At 42.0% G+C, this 20,716-nt stretch overlaps 1 protein-coding gene across 1 annotated transcript; it reads left to right on the forward strand.

The window, feature by feature from the left end:
- The first annotated feature begins 12,176 nt into the window (after nt 1–12,176).
- SLC30A1 (solute carrier family 30 member 1) lies at nt 12,177–20,094 on the forward strand. The gene is made up of 2 exons (XM_074351853.1): nt 12,177–13,593; nt 15,293–20,094. The coding sequence occupies exons 1-2, from the start codon at nt 12,981–12,983 to the stop codon at nt 16,195–16,197; spliced, it is 1,518 nt and encodes a 505-aa protein (XP_074207954.1). The 5' UTR covers nt 12,177–12,980; the 3' UTR covers nt 16,198–20,094.
- Nucleotides 20,095–20,716: the final 622 nt, after the last annotated feature.

Below are 20,716 nucleotides of genomic sequence, written 5' to 3' on the forward strand. Positions count from 1 at the left end.
GAGTGTAAGGTTTGGTCTCTGCCCTTAACAAGTGTGCAAGCTATGGGACTATAAGATTAACTCACAATAATGTAAGGATGTACGTATTTAGATGCTCAGTGGTGTTAGTGTCTCTATGGATTAAAGTAGTCAGGAAGATTTTATTAAAGGGTGCACAGCCTGAGATGGCTTTCAAGAAAAGGCAGATTTGGGAGAAGCAGAGCCCAAAAATAAACAAATAGAAATAAACCAGGGTCAGAGGGGCGGTAGAAAGCAAATTATGAAAATTTAAACTAGCATTTTAAACACTTTTTAAAATTTTTTAATTTTATTCAGTTATAGTCAGTTTACAATGTTGTGTCAAATTCCAGTGTAGAGCACAATTTTTCAGTTATACATGAACATACATATATTTATCGTCACATTCTTTTTTTCACTGTGAGCTACCACAAGATCTTGTATATATTTCCCTGTGCTATACAGTATAATCTTGTTTATCTATTCTATATAGTCCTGTCATTATCTACAAATTTCAAACTCCCAGTCTGTCCCTTCCCACCCCTCTCCCCTCTGGCAACCACAGGTTTGTATTCTATGTCTATGAATCTGTTTCTGTTAAACACTTTTAATTAGAGATCATTTCAACCATATACAACGATGCAGAAGCCCCATGGACTCATCACTTATCATTTCATGGCCAATCTTGCTTCATCTCTGCTCCGACCCACTTTCCCCCACATCCTGGATTATTCTGAAGCAAATCCCAGATGTCATATCATTCCATCTGTAAATATTTCAGTATTTTACTAGCATTTTGATGTAAGCGGGATCAAGTTATACAGGTCAGAGCATGTTTCAAAAAACAGCCCAAAATCTAAAATCTTGGCACAAAAAAAAGATCCTGCAAGCCTCAGCCAATGGCACATTTATTCCCAGTTTTCTTTTGTTCAACAACATCCCAGCACATCAGAAGAATCCTTAATTTTTTTCTTCCCAGAGGAGGTTGAAATAAAATGTATATGTCTAGAAATACAGGCTTTTTGCTATAATGCTTGGACCTTAATGGAATGTCGGAAACATATGGACAAACACTTGTCTCTGTACATGTGCTGCAACTGAAGTATATTTCTTTATTCTATTTTCAACATAGCTCAGAGTGGTATTTTGGGAAGACATGCCTTTCTTAAACTAGAATCCAACAAAAATGGCCAGTGGAATCTGAGGATGGTGGGACAGTCTGGGCTAGGAGGTAACAGCGCAGCTGAGGAGGGGAGAGAACAGGGTGGGCTGGGGGGCAGACAGGGCACAGAGACTCTCAGGGCTCCGGCTGGATGTGAAACTGAGTGGGAGGCAAGGAATGAAAGTGGAGCATGTTAATCTTGGAACAAGGGTGAGTCATACAGAAAATGAGATACCTTCCCACTGATGCTTTGAATAATACCCCTTGACTGGGAAAAGAAACCAAACGAATGTTGCCCTTGATCGTGGCAGAGATAGGACATGGCATACAGAGAGTGTAGTTGAAGACTGGACGCCACTCCTAGCTCTTCCACTCTTCCTTGGTGACCTGGAGAGAGCCATCTAACCTCTCAGGGTGTCAGGATCATCTTCAACAAAAGGAAGGTGGGGCCAGATGATCTCTGGATCCCTGGGGACCCACCACATTCAACAATTCAGTTAATTGAAATGTACTGTAATAGGGCAGATAGCTATGCATCGGGGTGACCTTTGGATGGTGGCTGCTAGCAGTAGGTTGCAGCAGGAGCAACTGAGACAACCCAGACCAAGCACAAGCTGTCAACCGGGGAAATAAAAGAATGGCACTAGCCCACACGTGTCCAGTACTTATGTGTCACTTCCTCCACTTAGCAGTCTTCACACATTATCTCACTTAATTCTCTCAGCAGCCCTGTGAGGTAGGGTCTAATATATCACCCTATCATGAGGAAACTGAGGTACAGAGAGAGGAAGTAATCTACCGAAGAAACATTGCCAATAAATTGGAAAGCCAGACTCGACCCAGGGTCTATTTCAATTCTAAACCCTTAACCACTAATATAAGCTCTCCTATTATGCTAGGGTGCATAGAATAACTATTAAAATCTTGTATTTTACCTTTCAATCAAAAACCAGAAATCTTCATTACATAGCTACCTGACACAAGAGCCAGTTGGAAAGGGGTCCCATTGGCTAAATTTGGGACAAATTCAGCACCAAAATTAAGTATAGTGACGAATTATAAATCATGAAAAAGTAGGATTCATGAGTGACTTTACTGACAATAGCTAGATATTTCCATCCATCCATCCATCCATATATACATATATAAATAGGATACTGAGGGTGGGGGAGGGTATAGCTCAGTGGTAGAGCATGTGCTTAGCATGCATGAGGTCCTGAGTTCAATCCACAGTATTTCTATTAAAAAAAAAAACAACCTAATTACCTCCCCCACCAAAAAAAAACCCCCAAACCCAAAATTTTTTGAAATGAATATATGTATGTATGTGCATGACTGGGACATTGTGCTGTACACCAGAAATTGACACATTGTAACTGACTATACTTCAATTTAAAAAAAAAAAAAGAATACTGAGGGTTGACTGGTAAACAGGAGGACTGATGGAGCTGGAAAATCACTTGGTAATCATCAGGGTAAAGACAGGATCAGGCAAGAACCATCAATGGATGCTAAATCTGCAGAGGGTGGGTATTAATGAGCAAGATATCTGCATAGTTTTAAAGTATCTCTCCAGAGACTGCTTATTAGTTCAAAGGAGAAAAAAATAATTATACAGTGGAGAAACTGAGCAACACCTTGATAGGTAAGAAAAATTTACATTACCAATAAGGGGCAGATAGACATTGTGTGCTTCTAGCTATGATAAACTTAGAAGGACAAAATATTAATTTTGCAATATTTCAGCCAAGAATGCTTAAACAAAAGCACCAGACAAATAATATGGGAATGTTCTATCTTCTTTTTAAAGGTGAGAGGAAGTGTATTCTTTTAAAAACTGAACATCACAAAAGATAAAGATAAGGCTGTGGAAATGTTCCAGATTAAAGGTTACTTAAGGGACAAGACAACTGCATGCAGGTTTGACCCTAGACTTGATGCCATATGGGAGGGGGTAGTGTGGACAATGCTGCAAAAGACATTATTAGATCAACTGACAAAACTGGAATGTGGACAGTGTAAATTTATAAAGTTGGTAAAAATGTGTTGCGGTTATGTTGAGAATATTCTTATTTTTAGGAACAGGAGTTAGTGGTGAAGATTCCTGATGTGTGGAACTTACCCTCGTATGATTCAAAAGAGAGAGAAAAACAGAGAGAGTGCAAATGCTAAAGCCAATGGGGTAAAGTGTTAACAACACAGGAATCTAGGCACAGGGTATATGGGGGTCCTTGAAACTTTTTCTAAGTTTGAAAATATGTCCAAATAAGGGGGCCTTTTTTTTTTCAGTCAATCTGATATCACATTAGCAAGTGGTGGTCAATCTCTGAGTTCTCCAACTATGTAGAAGGGGGAGAAAAAAAAGGAATGATCTGCATTGAGCCATGAAAATGACTGTCATCAGATGAGAGGAGGTTAAGGCTGAGCTGGCTCCCTGTGGTTCAGGGGTTCACCAACCAATACAAGGAGTTATGTGGGTCACACAGAAAGCAGTCTCACAAGTGAACAGATAATGGACTAATTCCACTGTGAGAAACACCAGGAAAACCAACATCTCTGCAGGTGTAAGGAAAAGACTTCCAGGCATGGGCTTGTAGCCCACTTATTTCAACACGAGCCTCCCCAGCAAAAGAATTAGCCTGTTTTAAGCTCATCTTCCTTTGGCTGCTCCTGGAAATATATTGGGACTAGAAGGTTTTGTGTCCATTGGGAAAGGCAGTGGACACAAGGAGCAAACTGCTAGCATTGACAAGAACACAATACGTGCTAGGGCTTAGGGAAAATCTAGAATGAATTAGTGGACAACATTTGACAATGGGATTATTATTAATGCCACAGACTTGAATTACTTACTATGGACCAGGCTTTGAGGGTACAGAAAGATAAAAGAAATGATCCTTGTCCTCAAGTAGCTCTGAGGAGAGAGACATACAAAGACATACAAAGGTACATCACAGGGCAGCAGATGAAAAGTACCAACTGAGTGTTCTTGTCACTCTGTGCTAGAGTTTATGGAAAAAGACAGGAAAGCTATTGTGGGTGCAGAGCACCAAGTAAGTGGTAGGAGTAAGCCTTCCTCCCTCCCTCCCTCCCTCCCTCCCTCCTTCCCTTCCTTCCTTCTTTCCTCCTCTCCTTCCCTCCTTCCTTCTTTCCCTCCTCCCTCCCTCCCTCCTTCCCTTCCTTCCTTCTTTCCCTCCTTTCTCACTCCCTCCCTCTCTTCCTTTCCCGCCCCTTTTTCTTTCTTTCAATAAATATTTATTCCATTTTCTAGTTGCAAGATACTGTGCTAGACACTTAAAGAGAACAGTTAGATAAAAAATGATGCTGAGAGGAAAAGGCACATTGGGGGATGAATTAATGATGATAACAGCTAAAATGTCCTGGGCCCTGTGTTAGCTTCCTGTGGCTGCCACACACATGGCCACAGATGTAATGGTTTAAAACAACAGAAACTTACTCTCTCGCAGTCTGGAGGCAGGAATCTGAAATCAAGACGTTGGCTGGGCTGTGTTGTCTCCAGATCTCTCGGGAAGATTCCTTTCTTTGCCACTTCCAGCTTCTGGTAGCTGCTACCATTCCTTGGCCATCTCAGTCCCCATCTTCATACGGTCTTCTCTTCTGTCTGTTTAGTCTGCCTTGTGTATCTCTGACCAGTACACCTGTCTTTGGATTCAGGGCCCAGGTGGATAATCCAGGATGGTCTTTTCATTTTAAGATCCTTAATTATATTGGCAAAGGACCCTTTTCCCAAATACGGTAACATTCACAGTTTCCAGTAATTAGGACATGGGTGTATCTTTTGGGAGGTCACCATTCAACCCTTTACAGGCCCTTTCCATGTGCCAGGCATGGTCCTAAGCATCCGATATGTATTAATTCATCTAATTCACAACAAACCAATGCGTTAAGTCATTATTTGGATATGCATCAAGGAAAGGGAGGCACAGAGCCATTAGGTAACTTGGAATCATTACTTAGGATAATTTGGCTTCAGTGACAGGCTTGTGTTGAAGAGGAGTGAGAGATAAGTTTGGATAGACAAGTTAAGGTCTCAGGCAGGATGTCTTAAATACCTAGATAAAATGCTGTGCCTTATTTTGTGCATCATGGGCAGCCACTGAGGGTTTTGAGCAAAAGCATCATGTGAGCATCGATATATGGGCTATATGGGAATATTGATCAGAAAGCACTGCATTAAATAGACTGGAGGAGTGTGGGAATGGGAGACCTATTAGAAGTGCTCACATAATTACTCTGAGATACATGTAGTCCTAGACTGGAGGTCTGGCTACAGAAACAGAGTGGAATACTTAATAGCTCATCCTTCTTTTCATCCTAACCTGCCAGACTGTCTTTTCCATTAAACTTAGCTCTTCCATCTTCCTAGGATCCACACCAGGAGGCAATTGAGAGATAAAACAATCTCCATTTGCCCCACTTTAGCAGATACTGGTTTTTCCATTAAAGGATTGCTCTCAAATTTGAAGGCACCTAAGCAGCACCTAGAAAAGCAATCCCATAGTTTTGATGGTGGTCACTTTTAAGACAATGGCACTTTGGGGACTGAAAGATGTCTCTCTTGAGGTTAAGAGATGGTCAACTCTGACCTTATGATGGAATAAGCTTTGAAGCCAATGCAAAGCATAAATAAAGTCAATAACAAGGACTCATGGGAACGGTCTGTAGAGGCAGCTACCATGAAGCTCGATCTTTGGTCTCTTCTTCTAGGATCAGCAGACAGGCAGAGCGAAGCGTCTCTAGTCTCACTTCCCACCTACTCATTCTGGTGACTCTCGTGGCTCATGGTTCAGCCTAAATATTAAATATGCCTTATTCATTTTTAGTCTTTATGAGGATTTGATCAGTAACATCTGATGGGATGGGCTTTTCCTGCTGGATAATGAAAGATTTAAGTGCAAGAGACCCTTGTCCTATTGAGTCCTCAGCCCAACCTATTATTCAGACTTCAGGAGCCGTTAATGCTAGTCAGAATAACAAAAAATGTTTCCAAAAGCTGTCAAGTAATAATTTGTTTTTTCTGACACAGTGAAGGGAGAAACTGAAATGCAAATTCACACCTGGAGTTTGACTCGTTTTAAGGAGTGCTTTCCTACAAGGAGAAGACATTTGATTTTATTTAAACATTTTAATTTAGAAGTGATAGCATTCATTACAAAGTAAAATTCATATACGACAGATAAATATAAAATAAAAGTAAAGTTAAAACATTTTTACATTTGAGGAAACTTTTTTTTTTGGATGGGAATATCTTAACTGCATGTGATAGCTTCCTTCCAGGGTTAAAAATAAAAAACTTCTAATATCTTGGTCCTCAGAGTGCGATCTGGGAACCACAGACACTGGCATCCACTAGGAGTTTATTGGAAATGCAGACTCTTGGGCTGCATTGCCAACCTTGCTGCATCAGCACCTGCATTTTAACACGTCACCCCAGGTGAGGGGTCAGTATTTTCACTAACGTTAGTCCTTTGGAAGGCATCCCAGCTGTTAAAGAATTGAAAGTAAAAAGTGGGTAAAAGCAGTAGGCAAAACAATTAGTAATTCACTTCACAGAGTTATGTGTGAACAGGACCCAATTTTGGAACACACCACTAGAGAATTAGATTTCAGAGTGACCTGTTAAAGAGGTGTCACTCACAAGTAGGCCACTTCCCCTTAGTCCTTATAGTAATTACAAATTAATAAGAAAATCATAGAACCAGAGACCTTTAGAACTCTCCTGAACTATAGAATTTGTAGTACTTAGTGCATGTGAGGTCTTGAGCCTCAAACTGAGTTTGTTCCTCCCAAATTTGGGTATGAAGTTAAAAGCAAACACATTGCTAGTGTGATTAGGCCCTCACAAGCAGTGGGACCTTGAGAAATTCTTCATTTCTTAGAATCTCCATCCATATCTGTAGAATCTGCCCTGCAAACTTCGTAGGATCATCATGTACCTTAAATAAGGGATGTGGAAGTGCTTTGGAAACTGTATGGGAACCTAAAATGTTACTGTGGCAGATTTCAAGGGTTGGTCCTAGTTTCATCCAATTAATTGCAACTTATGTGAGATAATATCACAGTAAAGGGTGGTAGCCTGCTTAAAGTGAAGAAAAAGATGAGCCAATTAATAAGAATGTGTTACAGTGTTTTCTACACTGTCTAGAAGGAAACGGTCCTCTGATTCTCATGTTCCAGTGTAGACAGGGAACCAAGAATGTTCAATAAGGATTTGTTGAAGGAATGCACAAACTGAAAAAGGTAATTTACCAACATGCACTCATTCACTCAACAAACATTTACCGAGGCAGGCTGGCTGGGGATATAATGGTGAACAAAAGCACACACAGCCCTTGCCCACATGGACCTTACGACCTAATCAAATACTTAAGTGGATAAATGTAAATTACATCATTCTCTGTGCACAAAAGATCAGCATGAGGAGCCAAGAAAACTTGTACTAGAGCAATTTGGCCTGGCCAGAGAGGTTAGAGAAGATTTCCCTAAGGAAGTGCCCTTAAGCTGAAGGATGAGCAAGAACTGAGGAGGTGGAGTGGGGTGAGTATAGCTCAGTGGTAGAGGTGCATGCTTAGCATGCACAAGGTCCTGGGTTCAATCTCAAGGTCTTCCATTAAAAAAAAAAAAAATAAAAGAACTAAAATGGGGAAGAGACGAGGGAAGAGTGTCCCAAGCAGAGGGAACAATGTGCGCACAGGTCCTTCGGTGGGAAAGACCAAGTGGAGAGACAGTTGGAATGGCCAGTCCTGTTAGGTGGAGTGATGGAATGAGGCTGGGGAGGGCAGCCAGGGCCAGACCATGCCCAGCCTTGGCAACTGGGGTTTGGCTCATCTCTTCAGAGCACTGGGAAGCCAGAGCTGTGATGGTGGTGGTGGTGGAGGGGGAGGAGGAAGACAAGGAAGAGGATGTGTATTTTGCAATGATCAGATCTGGGTTTTGAAAAGATCACTCTGGCAGCAAAATGGAGTGTAACCCAGGGACAGAGGGGCCGAGTGTGTGTACAGAGACAGGCAGGAGACTCATAGCCCAGGAGAGAGAGTGGAAATACCCCCTTCCACGAAAGATCCAACTCCTCTGGTCTAGTTCTCCCCACGCAGCCTTGCTTCCAAGAGGCCCCGCCCACAAGAGGGAGGCAGGCTTTGTGCAGTCAGCTCTCCCCTCCAGACAGAGAAAGTGAACAAACCGGGGAGTCTGGCCAGCAAATTAGTTCACTTTGAGTCCATGCAAATCAGTTCCTCCCAGGTAAAATGATAAAAATGTGGTTTCTGAATCTGCAAGTTCAAAATTCAGCTCTGGATTGATGGTGACTCCAAGTACAGGTAGCCTTTATAAAGGCCCCCACCCCAAGCATATGGAACAGGCGATATCATCTCCTTTATTCACATCTTGACTCCAGTTGAGAGGCTGTCTCTTCCCTAAAAAGATGTGGAAGTGAGGCCTAGAGAGTTTTAATAACTTGTACAAAGTCAGTAATTTCTAAGGACCAGTTCCCTTGCACTTTCTAAAACTTACCAGGTATGGAGTACATTCAAAATACTCTACTGTTCAGCAACATCTTTATAGACAAATAATGAAGAGAATCATAGAAACATGCTTTTAAATTAATTAAAAAAAAAAAAAAACTTCCGTACTTTGTACTTTAATTACAATCTCCAGCCCCTAGAGTAGAAGGGCTAAAGGAAGAAGGGGCAGTCAGCCTAAACCTTAAAACTGACAAACTGCACCTTCCACAGTTTCTGGTATTATGTAACACTGCACCCAAGAAATTCACAAATGCTTTTAATGAGCCTTCCTGTATAGGTGTCAGGGCCTTCATTTCTAGATTTGAGAGATCTTAGATCCAGTTTTCAGTCTCTAAGAAAAATGAGTTTTCCCTTGCTAGTCACTCTCACCTGCCATTCTTTCTTTAGCTTAACTAACCACCAGAAAAAGCTCAGCAGTTGTCCCGGGGCCTCTTACTGTATGTTCTACTCCCTACACTGTTCCTGTTTCCCCTTTGCTTCCAAGGAGGGTTTCCTGCTCTGACCCTTTCTTTCATATGGTTTCCCTTACACCTCTGAACCCTTTTGTGATGTTTCAGGGCTTTATTACTGCATTGTTACTTGTTTATTCTTTTCTCTACTGCCTGTTCCCCCAGGGAGCAGCTGAAAATTCAAGCCATGGCCCTCAAGTTGTCGCTAGAGATTTTAGTTTATATTTGTAATAATTACTCAAGAACATTCCAAAACTAGACAAACAAACGGATCTGATTTCCCCACCAACCAAAGTCAAATATAATCTGGTATTTCACACGGTTTTCTTTTTTTGTCAGTCCATAGTACAGATTCATACACTCATGATTTTTGATAACCAAAATTCAGAGGGATGTCTGTGTTTGGCAGTTTTTCTGATTTTTTTTGACAAGAATCCTTTAAAACCTGCACTTTGGATTGATAATGTTCTGACTATCTCCTTGAATTAGGAAGCTCCAGGTTGGGGGGGGCTTGTCATTGACAGAGCAGGGAGAGGTCTTAAGAGGACTTTGAAATTGCAAAGTTTGTGTTAAACATTTGGCTTTCACTCAAATTGGCAGTCTCTTTCCAAAAGGAGAATTATTCTCTCATCTTTAAAGTATGCTGTGTTTAGTCAGTTTGGATGCTAGGCAAATTATCAGGAGAGTTCTCAAGAATTAAGAAGAAAAAGCCAAGCCATCTTACTCAACCTGGGGCCACAACTTCCAGGGGTGCTGGTGAATAATGGTATGGTTTCCCTTCACTTTAACCTACTTCTGGCTGTGTTAACATTATCCTAGGACAACCAGCTGAAAAAGGACAAATTTGAGTCAAGATGCCAAAGTATTTTGACTATACAATGCTAGGGGGAAGAAAACTTTATTTGACTGAAATGGTTTGCTGTCATGTAAAGGATATTACTCTTTCTGGAGTGCATGATTATAACTTTTTCTAACCTGGAAAAATGTACCTCTGACACCTTGCCTCCTTCTAGGTTATGAGAGTATAATACACATTGTTTGGGAAGTGGCTTACAGGAGGAAAAAAAATGCCTGCACAAAGTAGAGTTTTATAAGTGACTACTGAGTTGAACTGAACCTCAGAGCCTGTTTTTATATGGGTCTCAACATCTCCCAATTCAGCCTGCTTAGTTATTGATGGGATTGCTACCCTGTTCGCTGAGCATCCTTGCCTTTTACATCCCCTTACTGATTCCTCTTTGGGCATTAAATTCTCCCACTTGGAGGAATCTATTTTTTAAATAAAGGGACACAGCAGCTCCCAACAGGAGGCAAAATGGTCTTCCAACTGCCTCCTGGCCATTTCCATAGGATATCTTGACCCATAAGTGGCTCCCTAATTTCTCTATAGGAGGGTCTGTTTAGAAGGAAGTTTGAAGCTATGTTTACATACTTGACTGCACAAACATCAACTGTCTATACCAAAGGAGAAATTATGTATGTCCCCAATCCCACCTTCCCACTCCTTAGCACTGCCACCATCCAGACTTCAAATTCAGCATGTTAAAAACAGGCTCAGCATTTTACCCTTAAAATCAGCTCCTTGCCCCACCTTCCCAACTTCATCACCTGTTTCAAGCAATATTTTCCTTGTCAGGTTAAAAACAATATTTGTTAAATTTTCCTCATCAGCTTTCACTCTCTCAATACCAAATTCATCATCAAATCCTATCAATTCTTCCTTTATAATGTCTCAGAAATTTTCCTCTATTCTTCTCTATTCCAGCAGAACAGAAATAGAAGAGGATTTGGTTCCTGAGTATGGGTGGGAAGATGAGATACACATCATACGCAAGTGGAAAAAATTTTGTAGAATTAAAAAAATTATTTTTTAATGCAAAAAACGGCCCCAAACAACTCTTACACACAGACCCTAAGGCACTGGGTGGCACTGCCTTTGTCTTGCAGCAACCCAGAGCACTTGGAGGGCCTTCAGGGGCTGTAGCCAGACCTTTGCAAGTCCAGTTCAGGCCACTCAGACTCCAGCCACCCCTCCGCTTATGAAGCAGGAAGCCTTCACTTTCAAATCAGCTAAACCCACCTCAGAGCACAGCACATATGTATCCAATCTAAACTAGTGTCGCCACAATTTATTAGGACTGTTTCATCGTAATTTAAATTTTTTATTGTTTATGTTTTACCTCCACCTGGACAGAAGCTCATTCTTCTGTATTCTTACTGCTCCTCTCCTTCCCCATAGCAACCAACACAGGGTTCCGCAGTTTGTAGTCTATAAATAAAACGTTTGTTAAATCATACAGCCTAAGAATTTTAGAGTCAGGAGGACTCCTGAGTTTCCCTTGTCCAATCTTTTGCTTCATATATGAAGAAAACAGGTCTGGAGAAATTAGTTGACCTACCCAAAGCCACGACCAGAACCCAGGTTTCTCCTGCTTTAAGTCTGTACACTAAATGGTCCTTAGAAAATCAGTGACAGATACCTGACTTCACACAGGGTTTCCTGGGGATGGTGGTTATAGGGGTGATTTGCTTTATTGAAACATTTACAAAGATTCCGTTCATTCCCTCGCAGGACCGCCCTGGACTAACTCCTCAGCTTGGTGTTGAGCAGAGGCACAAGTTACGTGCTGCACTTGTTTATTAGTCTGTCGGCCTAACCTCAGTTCTTGTGACAGGAGGGCGCACCCGAGGGCCCCCGCAACACAGGGGCTCCCTCTCCCGGCCCTTCCCAGGCTGCCGACTGTCACACAGCCGCCGCGCGGCCCGCCCCACGTGGACCCGGCTCGGAGGATCAAAGTCTGTTGCTGCCCGGCCCCCGCAGGTGTGCCGGGGGCTGAGAGGACCCGCAGCGCCGGGGCAAAAGCCCCGCCACGCCGGGGGTACCCCGCCTGCCCCGCCCTGCCCCTCCCCCTCCTGCTGCACGCGGCCCGCGCCCCCTTCCCTCCCCCACGACGCCCGTCGCTGCACCCGGCCGCGGCCCCCAGCCCACGCCCGGCTCCTGAAGGAAAAGGCCCCGCCCCCATCTGTTGGAGCCGAGACACCGCCCCCTCCCGCCCCGCTGAGCCTCCATCCAATAGCGAGGGCGGATGGGCGGTGCGAGGATGCTGTCGTGAGGGGGTCCTGGCCAATGGGGAAGCGTGCCGGGCCTGGTGGGCCGGGCGGCGAGGCCTTGTCACGCTCGGGTCCGTGTGAAAACGGGGGTTCCGAGTGCAAAGCAAAGTTTTTTTGTAAACCGTCTGCAAAAGCGGGGGGGCGAAGAAGGCGCCCGATACCGGGCCGAGTGCAGCTGCCGCGCCCGCCGCCTCTTTAGCTCTTCAGGCATCGGTTCCTCGGCCCGCGCCACAGCGGAGGGAGACCAGCGAGAGGAAGACCTGCGTGGAGACCTCGCAGATGCTTGGAGCCTTCGCAGCGCGGAGCTGCTCGTCGCCCGCCCCCGCCGCCGCCCGCTCCTGCTCCGGCTCTTCTACCGCGGGCTCCGGGAGCCTCAGCTCCCCGCCGCTGCCGCCGCCGCCGCCGCCTCCCCGCTGTGGGTGTGGGGGCTGCTGGGGCTGAGCCAGGCCTCCGCGCCGGCTCCGAGGAGGGACGCCTGAGGAGCTGCGCGCCGCCTGCCCTCCGGGGACGCCCGCAGGCGCGGGGGCTCGGCGGCTTGACCCGGGGCTCGCCCCCGTCCGGCCGCAGAGGCCCCACAGCAGGCTCCCAAGCGGCCGGGCTCGGGCGGTGAGAGCCCCAAGCCGCCCTCCCTCCTCCGTCGCCGGGTCACCGGCCCTCGGCGCCGCCGCTTCAGCCTCACGAGTGTCCGGGCCGCGCTCGGCGGCCCTCTAAACCGCAGCCATGGGGTGCTGGGGTCGGAACCGTGGCCGGCTGCTCTGCATGCTGGCACTGACCTTCATGTTCATGGTCCTGGAGGTGGTGGTGAGCCGGGTGACCTCGTCGCTGGCGATGCTCTCCGACTCCTTCCACATGCTGTCGGACGTGCTGGCGCTGGTGGTGGCGCTGGTGGCCGAGCGCTTCGCCCGGCGGACCCACGCCACCCAGAAGAACACGTTCGGCTGGATCCGGGCCGAAGTGATGGGGGCTCTGGTGAACGCCATCTTCCTGACCGGCCTCTGCTTCGCCATCCTCCTGGAGGCCATCGAGCGCTTCATTGAGCCACACGAGATGCAGCAGCCGCTGGTGGTCCTCGGGGTCGGCGTGGCGGGGTTGGTGGTCAACGTGCTGGGGCTGTGCCTCTTCCACCATCACAGCGGCTTCGGCAACGACTCTGGTCACGGCCACTCGCACGGGGGGCACAGCCACGGCCTCCCCAAGGGGGGCCGCGGCAAGAGCAGCCGCGCCGGGGGTAGCGACAGCATGCCCCCAGGTGAGCAGGGTCCCGACCAGGAGGAGACTAACATCCTGGTGTCCAATACCAGCAACTCCAACGGGCTGAAATTGGACCAGACAGGTGAGGAGAGAAAGTCGCTGCCGCAAGTGGTTGGCGTTGGGGAGCCCAGACCCTTGGATGGCCCCGGGCGGGGTGGCCCGCACGCCCCCTGGTGCCCGAGCGGCCGCGCTGTGCGGCCTCCTGGCTGCTCCTTCCCGGTCCCGCACCCGCACCCGCACCCGCACCCGCACCCGCCTGGAGGACATAGAAGTAGGCCCCCCTTTCAGCCCGGAGTCAGGAGCCGGGAAGCGCGTCTGGGGGTGTAGATGGGCACTGTGATGGTGAGAGCGGGCAAAAGAGGTCAGGAGGTGACCGGCAGCCCGCTGCAGTCCACAGCCGCACTTGGCTGTCTTTACAGGCTATCTTTTCAAGAGACTGTCTGATTTTGGCGTTAGCACAGTCAAAAATGCTTCCTAATTGAATTTCTTGGCCCGGTTGAGAAACGGAGAGCATCCCCCACTGGTCCTTAGTTGTTGGCTGTTTGGAACCTTGCTCTGCCCAAGTAGTTCTTATGCCCTTTAAACAAGTTTCTTAATATTGTAACCAGAGCTATGTAGTGATCGACTTTCCTGAGCTCAAAATCCTGGGTAAAGGTGTCCTATGATGAACACCAGTGTATGTTTCAGTTAATTTTCTAAAATCTAAACCTAATCCTGAAAATTTTAGGCATAGCGTGTCTGGGCATGGTTAACATTTCACTCAGTATTTTTTGTAAGTAAAAAGTGATGGTATTTTATTCATCTTATGTTTTTAGTGGATAGTTTTCATCTAAACATTAAGTGCTCTTGAAGGAAAGTTGGGAAATGAATGTTGAAAAAAAGGAGCCGGAAAAAGGAATCAACCTAGTACCCTACTGCCCAGGCTCAGTGATGTTAACAGTTTGGTGTATTTCCTACCAATTTTTACCATTTATATTGATGTACCTAGTTGTATGATACTACACAATTACCCTTTTTTCAAGATGCAGGATACCATGTTAATGAGTTCAGGTTGTACATTTGAAAGGTTTAGTAAACAATTGAATTTCCTCTCACTCCTGCTCTGCAAGGTGTAATCCCAAAATTAAGCTGCTCTCGTGTGTATAATTCCTTTAAAAGATCAGTACATTTGGTTTAGGAGCTAATAGGGTGGATAGTGATCATTTAGTCCCAGCTTTTCCTGAAGTCTCTGTAATTATTGATAGGTTTATATTGTTTGTTTGTCAGTTTCTAAACCCCTTCCACCAAGAGACTATCGTTTACATAAATGACAAAAGTTTAAAAGTTAACCTTAACTTTTAATTAAGGTGTTAATGACAAAAAGCCACGAGAGCTGTGTGTCAAATCAGCCATTTGTATTAGATTTATCCATAGTTGCATTTAATTTGAGGTAATAGCATTCTGTTGTTTTGGTTTGGTTTGGTTTTGGTATATGCCAGAAAGTATAGCAGAATGTTCACAAGACCCCCACCTCTGACAGAAAAGATGAACTTTTTTTTGGAGATGGGAAGGTAGGAGGGTGGTTAGGAGTATGGGGAAGCAATATCATCTTAATGACTTAATTTAGTCCTGGCCTTTATGTCCTGGCTTGTTCCCAGTACATCAATTTATATTGAATTGCTCTGAGCACATTTTTCTGTTGTTTATGAAGAATTTTCACCTCCATCACCTAAATGGAATTAGACAAGAATGTTATATAAACACCTTAAATGTGTTTGATAAGAATTTTTATTTCTTTGTAGATCCAGAAAAGTCCAGAAATGATCCAATGGAAGTACAAGTGAATGGGAATCTTATCAGAGAACCTGACCAGGTGGAATTGGAAGATGATGATGATAAGGCTGGACAACTTAACATGCGTGGAGTTTTTCTGCATGTCTTTGGAGATGCTTTGGGTTCAGTGATTGTAGTAGTAAATGCTTTAGTCTTTTACTTTTCTTGGAAAGTTTGTAGTGAAGGGAATATGTGTGTGAACCCATGTATCCCTGACCCCTGCAAAGCATTTGTAGAATTAATTAATAGTACTCAGGCAGCAGTTTCTGAGGCTGGTCCCTGCTGGGTGCTATATTTAGATCCAACTCTTTGTATTGTAATGGTTTGTATACTTCTTTACACAACTTACCCGTTGCTTAAGGAGTCTGCTCTTATTCTTCTCCAAACTGTTCCTAAACAAATTGATATCAAAAATTTGATAAAAGAACTTCGAGATGTTGAAGGAGTTGAGGAAGTTCATGAATTACATGTTTGGCAGCTTGCTGGAAGCAGAATCATTGCCACTGCTCACATAAAATGTGAAGACCCGGCATCATACATGCAGGTGGCTAAGATCATTAAAGACGTTTTCCATAATCACGGAATTCATGCTACTACCATTCAGCCTGAATTTGCTAGTGTAGGCTCTAAATCAAGTGTAGTCCCATGTGAACTTGCCTGCAGAACTCAGTGTGCTTTGAAGCAATGTTGTGGGACACGGCCACAAGCCCAATCTGGAAAGGATGCAGAAAAGGCCCCAACAGTTAGCATTTCTTGTTTAGAACTTAGTGACAATCTAGAGAAGAAACCCAGGAGGACTAAAGTTGAAAACATCCCTGCCGTTGTGATAGAGATTAAAAAAATGCCAAACAAACAACCTGAATCATCTTTGTGAGTCTTGAAAAAGATGTGATATTTGACTTTTGCTTTAAACTGCAAGAGGAAAAAGACTCCATTGAATTTCTATGTTTGCCAAGTAGTGTAATTGAAGTCTTTGTCTGGTCACACAGTTTAATTCTATTTTTGTAAGAACATAATGGGACTGCTTAACAGAGTTCTATATTACAACTTTGTGATTATTAGTGCAGAGTACAGCTATGCTGTAACAGTTTTGGAAAGCCAGTTTTAACACTATGTTACATTTTTGTTTCAAGTAAGTATAAACCTTATATAACATAATGACATTTGATTTCCAGTTTTTCCATGGTAAAAAATTAATTAGGGGGATAAATAAATTAAAATTGTTACTGGAATTTCTCTGCTTTTCTTTTCCCCCCAGTGTTATATTTTGTTTATTAGAATTGTAATTGCTAGAACTTTAAAGTCATCAACAGGTTGGTTTCTTTTGACGTTTTATGTAATATTTACTTGCCCTTTGAGATCATTACATAGCATAATGGCAGCATTTTTTAAGAGTGACTCATGGATAGTATTAGGAAAAGTTCCCTTGTTTCCTTCACATAGGGTGTTTATAATACTGAAGATTAGTTACTATTCTGTATCCTATATTGCTGAGTATTATTCTTATAAACAGTTGATTAACAAATTGAACTGTAGTGTACACGTAATAGGGCATATGAGGAGTAAGAGCAGGGAAGAAAGTTTACCAAATTAAATATTTAGATTCTTGTAAGTTAATATTCAGACTACATTTCTAAATTATTCTGAGAATTTTAACTTTTTATTTTTAACAAAACTAATCTAAAATATGGACATGTTCACCAGCATTACTTTCTTTGATAGATTGGCATTAGAAACATTGAGCTGAAAGTTGACTCACAAAATATATGCAGTAAATATTTTTAAGGACATTACATTTAATCTAATAATTACATGCGAAATGAAAACTTATTAATGTAATCTTTTAAATTGTGGGTTTTAAAAATAACTTCAGAGTTGAAGTCATTTCACAGTGACCAATTGTGAATGAATTCAAATGGAGCTTTTTGAGCCCAACCAGCAATGCTTGTGCTTTGCCAAGAGCCATTGACTTGGGAGAAAAAAAGAAATCTGAAGGTTAATGCATTTTGGATATTAAAGTCTCAAAAAGAGAAATTAGTTGAGGCAAAATTCATCATTAAGATTGCCTTGACGTTGCTCAGATCTTTTCATGGTGGCTTATCTTGCAAGATGCCACAGTATCTACACAGAAAATTATTCTTGACTATTTCATTGTCTCTATGGATTTCAAATCCATACACAAATATTATTTAAGGGTATTTAAGTTATATTTTTCTTGATAGAGAGGGGTTATGCTTTGAAGAAACTAGATTTTTGTCCTCAAAAGGATGAATATTAATATCAGTTATCATGTATAGCTCTATTTTTCTAGAAACAAGGTATCCTGACTACTTTAGTAACTTTTATAGCTGACTACTTTTGGGATGGCTACCTTTTAGGATTTGAGATAATACATTGTTTAATGGGTCTTAAGATGAAAATGTTGGCATTTGACAGTTAACTTTTTAAAGGGATGCTCTTTTGTGGTAGATGGTGTGTTTTTTTTCTAGTATAAGCCTATTGCTGGCAATGGGCCTATTTAAGAACACTCGATTTTTCCAATGAGAATGAGGTAATTTTAGGAATATAGTTTGTAAGTTCACATTTACGACAATGGGCCAAAACCATAACCTGCCAATTTGCAATACATCTTGATCATTTAATACTCTTATCTGATATTGTGTGATTCAATTCCTAAACTGGTAGTTCCTTTGAATTTTGCAAACTTTTTTTAAAACATGAAATTGAGGAATCTCATTATACGGATGAACAAAAGAAAGCTTCAAATTATACTGTATCATGTACATTCCTGATTGAACACTTTACAAAACCATCTTTTGAAGACCTCAAAACAGTTTACATTATAGAAACATTTCAGTAATGATACAAAAGGATAACTGGTAAAATGTATTACATTCAATGAGGTTTTCTTTACAACGCTCTATTGGGTCTTTCTTAAAGATTGTCTAACACATTAAAATCAACTGAATGAGTATTTTTTCAGTGTACAAGCATGAGACAAGGGCTAATTTTTTTTTTCAAAAGTGCTTTGAAAGTAACAGCCTTTAGATTTCAGTTATTTCACTTTTCATAATTTTAAGTAGTTTGTATGTAACAAAGTGGTACCATAGGATTCTTTTTTTCAAAGGACTTTTGCCATAATAGCAAAATCAGTGGGCACTGACTCACCTTTTGAGTTTTAGTAGAGAATTATTTATTTCTTTACAATGCACTTTCTAACCCATTTTTAGCTATATTAGCATTATCTTTTTAAAAATGCTTTTATATTTAAATATTGTGGGATTTAAGTGTCTTTTCCAAAATAGCTTATTCCTTCCTGAAAGAAAATGAGGGAAATGCCATGAATTATTAGGAGACTTAAACCCAATATTTAAATGCTGTTTTATAACACTGCATCAGTTTTAGGAGGTGCATCTCTCCTGCTGGCTCTTTTATATTTGAGCAAGATCAGTGTATTTAGAATATGTGTTTAGAAACTTGTCTTTTGTCTCAATTTAGTTAGAAGGAGGTGCTGCGTGTGCCTGAATTAAAACCAACCCAGACATTTTTCCAAGCCAAATGCCGCCTTAGTGATGAGAGAGATTTAATTCTCCATTGTCACCTTTTAGTTTATATGATAGTTAAATGAGTTTCTTTTTTTTTGAAGGGCATCTGCACTGTAAAAGTATGGACGAGAACCTAAAAAAAAAAGTAAAAAACTTTGCTGTATGTATTTTAACATTTTAGAAAACAATATGAATAACTAAGGTATGTAATTTGAATGGGACAAGTTTCCATCAAAAGCACCTTGGAAAATCACAACAGGTAAAAGACTATGTTAATATGTTTGTATCTTGTTAACATCTTCAGTTAATTTTGAACCTTTGGAAGTTTTGAGGGAAAAGGCCTATGGAACCTAATGTGAAGTATTTAGTAGGTTAACATATTGAGTTGAAGATTTTTACTGTTTATAAGCAGATACCATTTGAATGATAAAATGTCATTTACCTGCTGTCTTAAGATGTTCACACACGAATACGGAGAATAATCCTACCATATAGAAATATTTATTTTAGTAGAGTTTCAGTGAAGTCGTAAAACAGTGTTAAAACTCTTGGGAAGGTGGAGGATTTGTTGTTTTTTAAACTGAAACTGTCATACAGTGTTTGACCATCTGAAATGGGGATTATAATAGAACTATTTTGATGTAGCTCTACCGATGTTATGTGGCAACGCTGTTTAGTTTCATTAACAAGCTCTGGAATATCTAGCAGTCATTTTCACTGGCACAGGAGCCTTTTGTATGTAATTCAATTTAAACCTTTAAACCAAAAATTTTATTGCCCAGTGTCTTTGGTAAAAAGATGCCGAAGGGAATGTAACATACAATTAATATGTGGTTATATATATAAAAAGACACAAATTGCCATGTTATGGTTCTGCCTTGAAACAGCACAATGAAGTGTATCAGTGTATCCTGTGATTGTTTATGAAACTCCCATGCTGTGTTTTGTGTCTGCCATAGTGTGTCCTTCGGGCCAGATGTGGCACAGTTAAATGCAATTATCATCTCATGAAATGCAGATGCAGATAAAATGTCTTTAGTGCTGCAACATTTTACCTAACTTTTTGTATGTTTTATGACTGTGCGTTGTTTTCCAAAGCTGTTCCTACCTCACCATGAGGCTTTATGGATTGTTATGTATTATAAATGTTCTTTATGAGACAGACTACTGTGTTTCTTCTCATTTATTAAAAGTTAAGTAGAAAAATAAACTGATTTTAATATCTACTTCATTGTTTTGTGCGTGTGGCCTCCCCACCCCCCGTGCTATGCTGGGTTACACAGAAGAGAGTTGGACTTCAGTCATTGGAAGGGAAACTGCAGCTTAATGTAAGTGTTGCTAGTGTGTGTGGTGACCGGGTTACAGGACTGTGATGTGGAAGAAAAAAATGTGGGCAAAAATTGACAATAGAAATCGAAAGGGTAACACTGCAAAGGCTCACTAACATACCCAGTACATGTGAAGTTTTTGTGTTATAAGCATTAACCTTAGGAATTACGTCATTATAGGTTAACCTGCTGCTTTTGGTATTTGCTGTTTTTTAAATTTGTAAGCGTAGTTACTAACAAGGATTATTAAAATTTTACAATTATGTAATCATCTGGAATTATTAACCCAAGAGGACATTAGTGCATGAGTTTGGTTATTTGAGTTCAGGACTGAGATAAGTGTTGTCTCTGATAACAATTTCTTTAAAGAACTTGTACTTCTGGTTGGGAGATAAAAAGTTGACAAATCAATTGACAGTTAAAAAGCAGTAGATAATTAACAGAATTGGCAAATACAGTAGCCATTCCAAAGAAGGGATAAAAATCTTTGGAAAGGATATTGTGTAGGTTAAAACTGAAA

The sequence above is a fragment of the Camelus bactrianus genome, chromosome 23, assembly GCF_048773025.1.
Source record: "Camelus bactrianus isolate YW-2024 breed Bactrian camel chromosome 23, ASM4877302v1, whole genome shotgun sequence".
NCBI lineage: Eukaryota > Metazoa > Chordata > Mammalia > Artiodactyla > Camelidae > Camelus > Camelus bactrianus.